Here is a 12010-nt window from a genome sequence, read left to right on the forward strand (position 1 = left end):
CCTCGAACTGCAGCGCGGTAGCGGCGGCGCGCGGGAGGGGGGAGGGGAGGGGCGGGGCTGCGCGGAGGAGAAAGGCAGGTCGCCGGACCACGTGGTTCGCGCCCCCTCTCCTCCAATGGCGGCCGGGCGAGGAGGCGCGCGCCTTGCCTGCGGGGTGGAGGAGCGCGGCGTTCTAGTCCTTCCGCCCCGCCTCCTTCCCCGCCGCCATCTTGTCTCCTCACACGCGAGCCGTGCGTAGCCGGCGGCCTGAGATGAGCGGGGCGCTCGACACCGCGCGTCCCCCCACACGCGAAACGGGACGGTTGCTTTCAAGTATTCGAGGAAAAAGGGGCTTGTGGAGGTGGAAGGAGGGCGCGACTACCTTTAGATATACAGTATATCTTTTTTATTTATTGAACTGGTCGGTCTCTTTATCTTGCACAGGCAGGGCGACCCAAATCGTCGTAACAGCCGCCGGCCTGCCCACCTTCCACGGAGCGAAGTGTGCGCAGTAAAGCTGCGATCCTAAACACCCATCGCTTCGGCGTCAGGAAGCTGCTCATCATACCATTAAAGGGGGTCCATCTACCTCAGTATTGTCTGCACTGACTGGCAACAGCTTCCCAGGATTTCTGGCAGGAGTCTCTCCCAACTCTGATCTGGGGGTGTCGGGGATCGAACCCGGGACCTTCGGCTTGCAAGGCGGAAGCTTTGCTACTCAGCTATGGTTGCTTGAAGTTCTTCACTTCCTACGGTGCCCATCAAATAAGAATAAAATACTCACGTTTAGGCACGCCCTTAATCCTTTTGTAGTCGGACACCTTGTTAATAATCCGCCTGTAGCATTTATAAATTGCACCCGTTAGACAAGCACCCTAGCCGAAAGCAAACTTCCGCTCAAGCGGATCTGCCTGCTTTACTTGGAAGCAAGTCCTATTGAGATCAGTGCGATTCTAACCATATCTACACCCAAGCAAGTCATGTTGAATTTAGTGGCATTTGCTACCAGGTAAATGGGGATGGGATTGATGCCTATGTCTTGTTTAGCCGCTGGTGGCGCTCTCAGGTGTGATACGACAAGGGAAACACTTAAGGTGCTTGCCACATGGCTGTAGCCACATTGCAACTTAAAAGGGATCTAGGGGAATGTCCAGACCGAACTAGTGATACTAGGTATTGTTTTACTGCTTGTATTTTCACATACAATACTGATTTTTGGCGGGATGTAAATTAAAAATGGAAGTAAGCGTGGAAAGGATAGCATAAAACAAGCTGCACACTACAGTTCTTATAAAATCCAGTAAAAATCTGGGAAACAAGCCCCACTGAGTAAGACTTATTTCTGTGTAAATAAATATGCTTAAGATTGGGCTGAAGAATGAACTATTAGAATAAGAATTGTGGGGTTAGAAGGGACCTCTAGGGTCATCTATTCCAACCCCCTGCAACGCAGGAATCGCAGCTAATGCATGACATGATCAACCTCTTCTTCAAAAACAAGGAAGGAGAGTCCACAACCTCTCAAGGGAGTCCATTCCACTGTCGAACAGCTCTCACTGTCAGAAGGTACTTCCTGATGTTGTCATAATCTCCTTCCTTGTAAATTGAATCCATTGGAGGAGAAACCCTCTGGAGGAGAAAACAAGCTTACTCGCATCTTCCATGTGACAGTCCTCTCAATATTTGAATATAACTATCATATATTCTCTCAGTCTCTTTTCCAGGCTAAAAATAACCACTCCCTCAATCATTCCTCATCAGTCTTAGTTTCCATTCCCTTGATCATCTTGTTTGCCCTACTCGGCACATGTTCCAGCTTGGCCATATCCTCCTTAAATTGTGGCACCCAGAACAACACTATTCCAGGTGGGGTTTGACCAAGGCAGAATAGAGCGGTACTATTGCATCCCTTGATCTGGAGACTACACTGGTTGATAGCATTAGCTTTTTTTTTACTGCTGCATCCCACTGTTGACTCATTAGCTACCCCCCTCCCCAAGTTTGGTGTCATCTGCAAATTTGGTGAGCATCCCTTCAATTCCTTCATTCAAGTTGTTTATAAAGACATTGGACAACAATGGGCCCAAGGCAGAACCCTGAGGCACCCCACTTTGCCACTCTTTTCCAGGATAAGGAACCATTAATGAGCACTCTTTGGGTTTGGTCAGTCAACCAGCTACAAATCCACCCAACAGTTACCTAATTCAGCCCATGTGTTACTAGCTGCTCTGCAAAAATATGTGGAACTTTGTCAAAAGCATTACTGAAATCAAGATACACTATGCCCACAGCATTCCCCTGATCCACCAAGCTTGTTACTTTATACAGTGGTACCTCGGGTTAAGTACTTAATTCGTTCCAGAGGTCCGTTCTTAACCTGAAACTGTTCTTAACCTGAAGCATCACTTTAGCTAATGGGGCCTCCTGCTGCTACCGCACCGCAGGAGCACTATTTCTGTTCTCATCCTGAAGCAAAGTTCTTAACCCGAGGTACTGGGTTTCTGGGTTAGCGGAGTCTTTAACCTGAAGCGTATGTAACCTGAGGTACCACTGTATATATAAAAAAGGAGTGAGATTCATCTGGCATGACATGTTTTTTTAGAAACCCATGCTGGGTCTTAGTAATCACATCATCCTTTTTCTAACTGTTCACAGACTGACTGTTTCATTAGTTAATAGGAACTCCCATAGACCTCAGTCTGCCTTACCCTTTGAGTAGTTCAGCCTTTAAGCATTATGTTCCAAGCAATGTTATAAAGTCATTCCAAGTTTCTGCACATCCTGGCTTTGCAGAATGGCTGCTCTGAAAATTGGATTTAAGGAGGCAGTCCTTCCCAACTACAGATCACTGATTCCAGCTTACATGGGAGCAAAGACCAGAATTATTTGCATGGTCCACATCTCTGTAGCTTTCTGTGGTGGGGTGAAGAGAACTTTTGTAATCTTGCTGCAGTATCCCACAATAATATGGGGATCCATTATTATTTTACAGTGATGTCATTCCTCCCAAAGGATCCAAAAGCAGCCATATAACATCATACTCAAAACATCATTAAAACAATTACAAAAAACAGAATTATTTATATTTTTTGGATTGATTCCTCACCCAAGCAAGCAGAAATGTTGGGATTTTAGTTAAATTAATCTGGTTGTGTTTACCTGTTAATTGTCTTAAGAGAGGGATTTATTGAACCTCATATTTTAAAAAACAAATCTAGTGAAGAAATTATAGAAGTTAAGCTTATATTTCCAAATTTGTTCTGGTTTCACAAATCATTTTTGAGGGAGAATAATACAGTGCAAAATAAGAACTCCCATTTAATACACTGAGCCAACGTTTCAAATGCACTATGCAGGGGGCACTTACATCAATTGCATTTTGGTCACTACTTGGGAATGCCAAGTACTGCAGTGCTGATTCCTTTCCAACCAACATTCCCTCTCACAGATGTGTAGCACTTAAATGATTAATCTTTTGTTATCAGATTTTTGCTCAAACAGATCTTGAAAGAAATAATAAATTGGGGAAAAGGGATGCCCACAGAAGATTGAAAAGGCACCCTAACACTTTATTAGAGTTTTTACTTTTTTCTTCTTGAGAGGTTTCTAAATTACTTTTTATTTGCACCTTTCATTTCTTCTCTCTGAAAATTCCTCTCCAGTCTCTGGTGCTTCTTTTGTAACCATGCTCATCACCTCCAATTTGTAACCATGTTCATCACCTCCAAAATTATAGAGACCAATTCTCGGCCTGGTCTGTATTGACCATGAGGCAATGGGAGGCAGAGGCAGGCTCGACTAGGTGCCTAATTCCAAGTTAGGCATATATTAGAACCCTGGCAGGGCGCTTGAGAGCAGAGAAACAGCAAAGGGTACAGGGCTCTTTTCTCACTTGTATACAAATTCCAAAGCCCCTTTAACTGCGGTTTCATATTTCAAGGTTTTGTTCTTGGCTGCAGCTCAGGGTAAGAGATGAAAGAACTGCTCTCTAAACTCTGCACAGTTGCATGATCCTGGTAAGTCATAGTTTTGATTGCCTTGTGTGAAGAGTGGCAGCACTAGAACAAAATGTCAGAGGGGAACATAGATGGGGAAACATGTATTTCTAGGTGGGTGAGTTGTGTTCCACATGTTAAGCTTTCCGAAAGAAAAATAACTATATGTTAATGTAGGAATCCAGTCGTGGTGGCAAGCTCCTTGTTTGTGATCCAGGCCACACAATGGCCTTGTTAATTTATGGACTAAGAGGCTGACTTTAATCACTGGTTGGGGCCCAAGTTTGCACATGCACCCCAGAAAGGTCACTTTGGTGCCATTTGATTTCACACCCGGAGACGCACTCCATTGTCTCTCGAGATAGGTGGAGGCCAACAAGTATGAGACCATTGAGTGGACTCCTATCACTTCACCCTGTGGATGGTACTGCCTTAATTCTTCTCTCACACAAAGTATCGCCTGCAAATAAAAGCCTGTTACATCAGAGGAGGATTCTAGCTCGCCCACTTACAGCTCTGGCAGGAATTATCAGCAAAACAATAATAGCAGTTAGCAGCTTTATTATTAGTACATAGGGGGATATTCAGAAACATGATCCCTGCCCCCAATCTGCAGATTAATAAAGTCCAAAGCCATGCTACCACCTTATTCCTATTTTGTACTGTTGCATGCATAGGCAGTCTTGGTTAGGTTTATTGAGTTGTGCCAGCAGAGGTGCGGGAACTGTTGTTAGGATCCCCAGCTCAATTAACCCTAACAAGACAAGCATATTAGCCTTGATCCCAGATAGATCCTTTCTTAAGCAGTCCAAGCTCTGAATCCCCCCCGCCCCCCCCCCCGTTAGTTTGGGCATTAAGGAGACAATGGTCTCGGAGGTAGCCATACAAATCTGCAAATCTTTCTCACTCTGCCCTATCAGTTCCTTTGGCTGTGGACTGAGCCTGTTGATTACAGGTAGAGCCTGTGTTGAACTGTGTGTTGTTATGATCCACATGTGTAATAAAATAATTTTCACATACTAGTGCTGGGTCAGGAGACCAGTTACCCAGCTGTTCATGGTCGGAGGAGTTTTGACAAGCATAGGCGATATTAGTTTCTCCCAGGTGTTTTCCAATATCTTTCCCCCTCTGGGATTTGGACATTTGTGTTGCCTCCCATTCTATCCGCTGCTATGTCTAGATTCTCTCTTTTCTGATGGAGGCATGCTGTAGTCTTTTTAGAACATTTTGCCTTTTCCTACTTCTACTGCCTTCTGGGACTTTTGGTCTATATTGGGTCCCTTTGAAGTTCCTTTAAGGGGAAATGTTGCAGCAACACGAGTCTCCTATTCAATCAGAGAAGCATTATTCCAACTCCTGGATGCGTGTGCAAGCCTTATAGAGGCATGGGATCACTAGCAGAGCCAAACTGTGCTCTGGGACACATGACTACTGTGCAGAGGAAACAGTCTGGGAAACAGTTGCGTTGAATCAAAGGTGACCTGTTCCAGAAGCTTCGCTAACACCATCTTAGTAATCAAGATAACCCCACAATTAATTGGTAGTTCTTGCAGCAATGAGCTCATATATATTCACTTGCTTTGATATAAGCTAATTAGCAGGCTCTAATGTTATCCTTAGGGATGTGGGTGGCGCTGTGGGTTAAACCACAGAGCCTAGGACTTGCCGATCAGAAGGTTGGCGGTTCGAATCCCCGTGACGGGGTGAACTCCCATTGTTTGGTCCCTGCTCCTGCCAACCTAGCAGTTTGAAAGCACGTCAAAGTGCAAGTAGATAAATAGGTACTGCTCTGGCAGGAAGGTAAACGGCGTTTCTCTGGTTCGCCAGAAGCGGCTTAGTCATGCTGGCCACATGACCTGGAAGCTATACACCGGCTCCCTCGGCCAGCAAAGCGAGATGAGCACCGCAACCCCAGAGTCGGTCATGACTGGACCTAATGGTCAGGGGTTCCTTTACCTTTAATGTTATCCTTATCTGTCAGCTTGGGGTGCTGTGCTGAGCCCAGAAAGGTTAACTATCTGTAAGATTTGGGTGTTTGCCACCTATGCTCTCATCTGGTTAGGTAAAGCGATGGGAAGTTGTGGCCAAAGTGACGTATGCTGCTTTGTGTATAAAGAATGTATGCATGCACTGGCGGAGGAAGAGGAGCGCGAGGGGAGCACACTGTCCCCGGCAGTGCAATCCTGGTGGGGTACCTGCGCTGGGCGTCCCACCCCCAGGACGAGTTCCAGTGCCAGCTCCGCCCCCGCCTGCTCTCCGCCTTCCCGGTGCCAGAGCATGAAGCTCCACCGCTATATACATGTTTGCTTGGGTGCGGACAAGCCATCTTGCTGCAGTATCCATCCTAAGTCTGTAAAGGCTGGGAGACCTAGCAGGCTGATCTGCTTTAAGTCTACACTTTACTTGAATAAAGCATTAGAACTGATCTCTCTGGCATTTTTGTCACCCTTCTTTGGTATCCCTTCAGCCAACAACTCACATGAGCCCTTCCTTTGGGGCAGTGGATCACCCTTTTTCTGATTCTTTTTTGCAGACACTGGCTGCAAGGGGTGATTTCTCCCATGTGCATCTGATACCTGCTAAATGTAGGCTTCTATTCTCATTTTCCTGTCAGCTGATGGGGAAGCATTTTGCCAGCACTTGAGCTTGGGGCTTTCCAGGCACTTGGGAACCCCACATAAGGGATTTTGACAGGTGGGGTGAAACAACCCCCTTCTCAACTGTGATGTCCTATTGAAAACATATGCTCAACAGGTGGGTTGTTCCCAATGCCTGAAATCACAGAATTAACCGTTTTGGGTGGTATCTTCTTTGAAATGAATGTTTCCTTAAGATATGCCAAGATACATTTAATTACATCTGGGATTATCTCGAGTTAAAGTGTTGATTTCCAACCTGATTATGGATCATGGAATCTGCTTACTCAGGTTCCTGAAAGAGGGCTGTGCCAAACACATAATTTCCCGTTTCTATTAAACTGTTTTTTGAACTAGAGTTCAGGTAAATAAATAGGTTTTCCTTTAATATATATTTGAAGTCCCCCAGCAATTTAAATGTAGAACATCTTCCATGCAGTGGATGAATTTTGGGATGGGGGAGAAAGACACCACTAATTACTTTGATTTCTAAAAATACAAATTGCGTTAGACTTCATAAGTTTTGTTGGAATTACAGATTGACTAAAAAAGAAAACCACACTAAACAGATGTACAAAACAAAATGTTTAATGTTTGTTATAAAATAATTTTTGAAAGATACAGGGATGTATAGGAGAGTAGAAAAGGACTATAAAAAGCAAACACAAAATTAACTGCCCAGATTTAAAAATTGATTGATGGTATTATCATTACCTTTGTGGAAAGTTACCAATTCCTGTAGCCACAATTTGGAACTCTTTCCAACTAATCCTCCTACATCCTTGCATTTTAGTGATACATTTTTTGCATATATTTAGGTTCTGCCTCATATTTAATTATTCCAAAGTTCATACTTACTTTGTTTACTTCCCCCCGCCCAACAAACACACAGCTTTTTTCTTGCAAATAATATTTTGAAGACCTTTCCCTATTTAGCAAGTCAAAGCTGCTACAACTATTTTGCCCCATCCTCATTCAAGAAACAACAGCGCTATTACCCAAGCTTTCTTTCACTGGCAACCCCAACAACAGTTGCCTATAAGCTTTTCTTCACAGCATTTGTATGAAAGGCTGCTAGTCATTTGGAAGAGGTTATAAATTATCCACGAAGTCAATGTGCCATGCTGAAAGGCAGCTTGCTCCTTTAAAGGTGTCTATCCCAAGTGGCAAAGGGTATATATAATGAAGTAAACACCACGGCAAGGAGAAAAGACACTTAGTAAATACAAATGGTTAAAAAATGTGTTATTGGAATGATCCAACTTCTCCAAGATTATTTGTTTTAAGATTAAGCCAGAACACTTGGATTGAGGCCAGTTTGGAGTCTACTGAAACAAGTTGATGGAATGAAATCAGCTCAGCTGGCTAGCGGGTTACAGCCTCCCTGGACTGTTGGCAACTGAAATCTAACGCTTCTGCAAACTGCTTCTGCACTGGCAAGCAAGAAACCCAGCCACTCCAGGCTGATCGTGAGCAGGGAGGCTTTGATTGACTTAGTAGCAGATACCTCTACACTCAAGACTTCAGATGGAGCTATTGTGACACAAGTTCCTCGTTTTTCAAGGGGGGTGGGCCAAGAGTGTTTCCAAATCAAGGGAAGCTACTGTTGTTCTGGCACAGCAAGTGGAAGCAGGACCCCCCAGGTTGCTGCTCTTCAAAGAAAAGGCTCGACAAATCTCAGACTGGTTAATTCCAGTGCGTCTGCTGCATGCTACCAACGGAAGCGACAGGAATGAACGGGAGGGCCAGCTATGCATCTGCTTGCTGTTTGTTGGTCTTCTTCAAGAGCTTTCTCAGATTAGATGACATGAAGTAAGGCTTTTCGGTAGAGCCATCATTACGTTCCAGATCTTCCACTGCAAAGAGAGACAAATTCCCCCAGCAAAAGGGATGTGAAAAAGTCTGTCTCCCAAGTACCAAATGGCAGGTATCTGGGATCAAGTAAGGCCATTACAAAGGGGAAGTGTTAGCAATCTGAACCTGTGAAAACACAGGGAAACCTGACACCACTAACTGGAGGCTGGGACTCCCCCCAAGCAAGCTAGTGTTCCCTGCTCTAGATGCATGTCCCAAACTGAGAAGGATGTCGAACTGACAAGTCAATCCTTCCACTTTTCCTCAAGGAAGATTGAACAATTCCTCATGGTGGAGGATATGGTCAGGATGGGTTTCCTCAACCATGTCTCGGTGAATCACCCCATTCTCAAGGCTATGGCAGTGTCCTAATGATTCTACAGATGTCAAGATCTAGATGAAATCTCACATTTGAGGCAACATTTGCATTAAGAAAATTAAGTGGGAAGCTCACAACTTCCCTCCTCTCTGCATGTAAATTGAGTGCTTAGAACGAAGCTGTCAGTTGAACCTTGCAATGCACAACAAGCAGGTACGTATGAACTCTGAACTGCACAGCTTCTTTTGAGGATAGAATTTAATTCAACAGCCTTTTAAATTTAGCAGGATTCCAGGTAAGCAGAATCGGAGGAGAAGATGAGGAGTTCAATTTGCATATTTAAAATGCAGAGTCAAGTTTTTACACCTGCTTTCTTTTTCCAAGGGGTGGCAATGAAGAGGATCTTTTTTCCTCCATGGGGAAGCAGGAAGAGAAGCTGAAGAATACTGCCTCTGGCCATGGCAGGAAGAGTGGTGGTGATAAGTTATATGAAGTTTTGCTCTGCTTGTCTTTTTATTTGGAAATTCTTTATCTTTTTTATTAGCATCAAACTGATCAATTAAGCTTTGTAAAGAGCACCATTCCCCTACTCACATCCTGACAAATACTTTGCCTCTTTTGTGATATAAGATCCAATGTATGTGAATAGCATACTGGCCCATTTGCCAGACGCATATCAAACCTGCATCTGGCCTTCTCTTCACAAAGTTCTGTCTTTGCAGCCTTTTGTCAACTTCCCTGCATATATATATATTTTTAAAAACTGGTGCAGCACAAGAAAGAGGCATATTCCTGATACAGGTATGAGTGATCTGCTCAAAACCAAAATTGGCTGCTCCAAAAAAAAGTCCACCAGAAACAGTGACGTCTTCAAAAACTTCAAAAAGTGCTCTGCCTGCTCAGGTCATCAACAGGCAGCAGTAGGACCATAGTTTTTTTGGATTTCATACCAGTATTGCCTTTGGAAAATGATTTTCACCTTTTATATTGCTTCCAGAACCTGTTTAGCCAGAGACAACCCTGGGGCAGAAGAAATGTCTACACATCATGGGAAGCAAAACCTTTCTCTCATTTAGCTCCTTTAGAAAACAACTGCCTGCCACTAGCCACAGGAGTTTCCAGGCTGGCCATTGTCTCATGAAACACTACAGAATTTATAATGCTTTTGGTCTCCAATTTCATCTTTAAAAAAACAAGTTTCCATCTCATTGTGATGAAGATCACTAGTGAGTCTTTGTCAACATTCATTTAATTTCATTTTGAATTGATCTTATGCTATCTTTTGCATGTTTACAGAATATCTGTGCCAAAAGCAACTCTCAAGGATAACCAAGAAGCTGTGGGCCAAAAAGCAAAAAAACCTTATCATAATTATATTTAATCAAAGGTAATTCCAGACCATAAACTTGAAGTGGATAATGTTCCACATGACACCTGGAGAGCTAACATAAAGGAAGTATCTCTTTAATAAGGCACTGAGTTTTCCGAGATGGAATCTGGAAGTTTGATGCCGTGTGGAACAAGATGCAGAATGTATTAAGTGTTTTCAAGAAAACCTCCCAATACAGCGTTCTGTCTGCCCCACTTTCCTTTCTGACTGCCTAGCCTCTGCCAAACCCACATAATTCCTTTTCATCCTTTCCTAAGCAAATTCACAAATGTTTGCTAACTCACCTTCCCTCCCCATCCCCACCAAAAACAAAAAACTATACCCTTTAGTTTTACAATGATTGGAGCCAGATTTGTTTTTCTGGCACAAGGAATAAATATCCTGACATATACTATGTTCAGCTAATAAAACTTTTGTAAAGCAGACAAAAATAAACTCCAGCTTTATACAATACTGAAAAACCAGGGGGGTTGTATTTTGAGGAAGAAAATCTAATACTTTATCTGCCATAGGAAGGAGATATCAGTCACAGATTTTTCAAGATCATTATTAGCTTAATTAAGGACTTTGCAAAGATGTACATTGGGAATTTCAAGGCTACACTGGGAATTTCAACACTACATTTTGACTATAGTTCAGTATGGTATGCTAAAACTTATGTATTTCAATGGGTTTAAGCATACATAGCTGTGTGGGATTGGGACCATAGCCTAGGAAGAGAGCCATTAGGGAAATTAGTAGCCATTGCTTTCCACATCAAGACAAGCTGTAGAGAAGTTACATACAAGCAAATGTTGTATATTGATAAAGATTACTCTGCAAGCTACTGTAATCTCAATGGCATGCTAGAGTGTCAGAACAGTTCAGTAAAAGGGATCATCCAGCAGGATAGCAAGCTTGCAGGTTGTACAGAATACTGCTTTTCAACAAAATAAGTAAAGGAACTGAAAATGAAGGAAACTCAAAGCTTCTGGGAGAAATGGCCAAGAGCCCCACAAAGTTGCAGCAGGAACTTCAAAACAAAGAAACAACTCTTTGCTGCTATGCTAGAATACCTTTCCTCCTCCACTTACTTCTGCCTGGAAGCAAGTCCTAAGCAATTCGAAGCCTCCCGTCTAAGTAGACTCAACTCAAAACCAGCCCAACCAGCCAAAGATATCCCTAGCACCTCAACAATTTTGGTTCTTTTGCCCCTTTGGACAAAAGCATCTGCTCTCGAAATTCACTGATAACCAAATAAATGGCTCTGTTCTACATCTGCCTAGTCAAGGAAAGGGCAAGTCCAAGAAATGATCCAAAACTTAATGGAAATATCTGCAGCACCCACTCTGTACTGTATGCATTCTGCTTATTTATGCAACCGGTTAAATAGCCAGACTTGGGGAGAGCAGAAAACAGCACCACATGGTGCAAACAACGGAGATTAAACGCATTCGGCCTTGAACTTCCGCTTCCGCTCCTCTGGCGCCAGAATGTTTGCCTCCCACTTGCCAGAGGAAGCACGGTTTCCCAGAACAGCAAAACTAGGAGGTTTGCACCAGTTCTCAGGGCAGCCATGAAGGAACAACACCTGCACACGGACCAGGCAGGTGTGCACAAGGTTCACAGTGGGGAACCTGCATGTGCCTCTCCCACTCCGTGCACCAGTCCCTATTCCTGGCTCTCAGCACTTTTGGACGATTCTAGGCTTCCCTTCAGCAGGATTTCACTCAGTGCGGGGGACATGTAATAAGGCCGCTCAGGAGATCCATCATTCCTTTCCAGGTCTTCACCTTTTGGGATCCCACGGAAGACAGAGAAAGCATCCGCAGAAGGATGGACAAGAGAGAAGCAAAGC

General features: G+C 43.8%; 1 protein-coding gene and 2 long non-coding RNA genes across 5 annotated transcripts in view; 2 read left to right on the forward strand and 1 right to left on the reverse strand.

Annotated features, from left to right (window-relative positions):
• Positions 1-123: 123 nt before the first annotated feature.
• On the forward strand, positions 124-7483 carry LOC307206585. Its single transcript, XR_013834386.1, has 2 exons — positions 124-988; positions 1704-7483. It is a non-coding gene; the product is annotated as an uncharacterized lncRNA (long non-coding RNA).
• SLC44A2 (solute carrier family 44 member 2 (CTL2 blood group)) overlaps positions 7183-12010 on the reverse strand; it is a 63689-nt gene continuing 58861 nt past the window's right edge. For 2 of the 3 annotated variants that reach the window (XM_079959366.1, XM_079959368.1), the window contains exon 22: positions 10137-11945. In XM_079959366.1, coding sequence (XP_079815492.1) covers positions 11824-11945 — 122 coding nt within the window. In that variant the 3' untranslated portion in view covers positions 10137-11823. Of the gene's footprint in view, positions 8467-10136; positions 11946-12010 lie in introns of those variants that run through there. The other variant, XM_079959367.1, reaches the window with a different exon arrangement.
• On the forward strand, positions 8473-10134 carry LOC307206607. Its single transcript, XR_013834410.1, has 2 exons — positions 8473-9630; positions 9716-10134. It is a non-coding gene; the product is annotated as an uncharacterized lncRNA (long non-coding RNA).

Source organism: Podarcis cretensis (assembly GCF_951804945.1).
Source record: "Podarcis cretensis genome assembly, chromosome: 17".
Taxonomy (NCBI): Eukaryota; Metazoa; Chordata; class Lepidosauria; order Squamata; family Lacertidae; genus Podarcis; species Podarcis cretensis.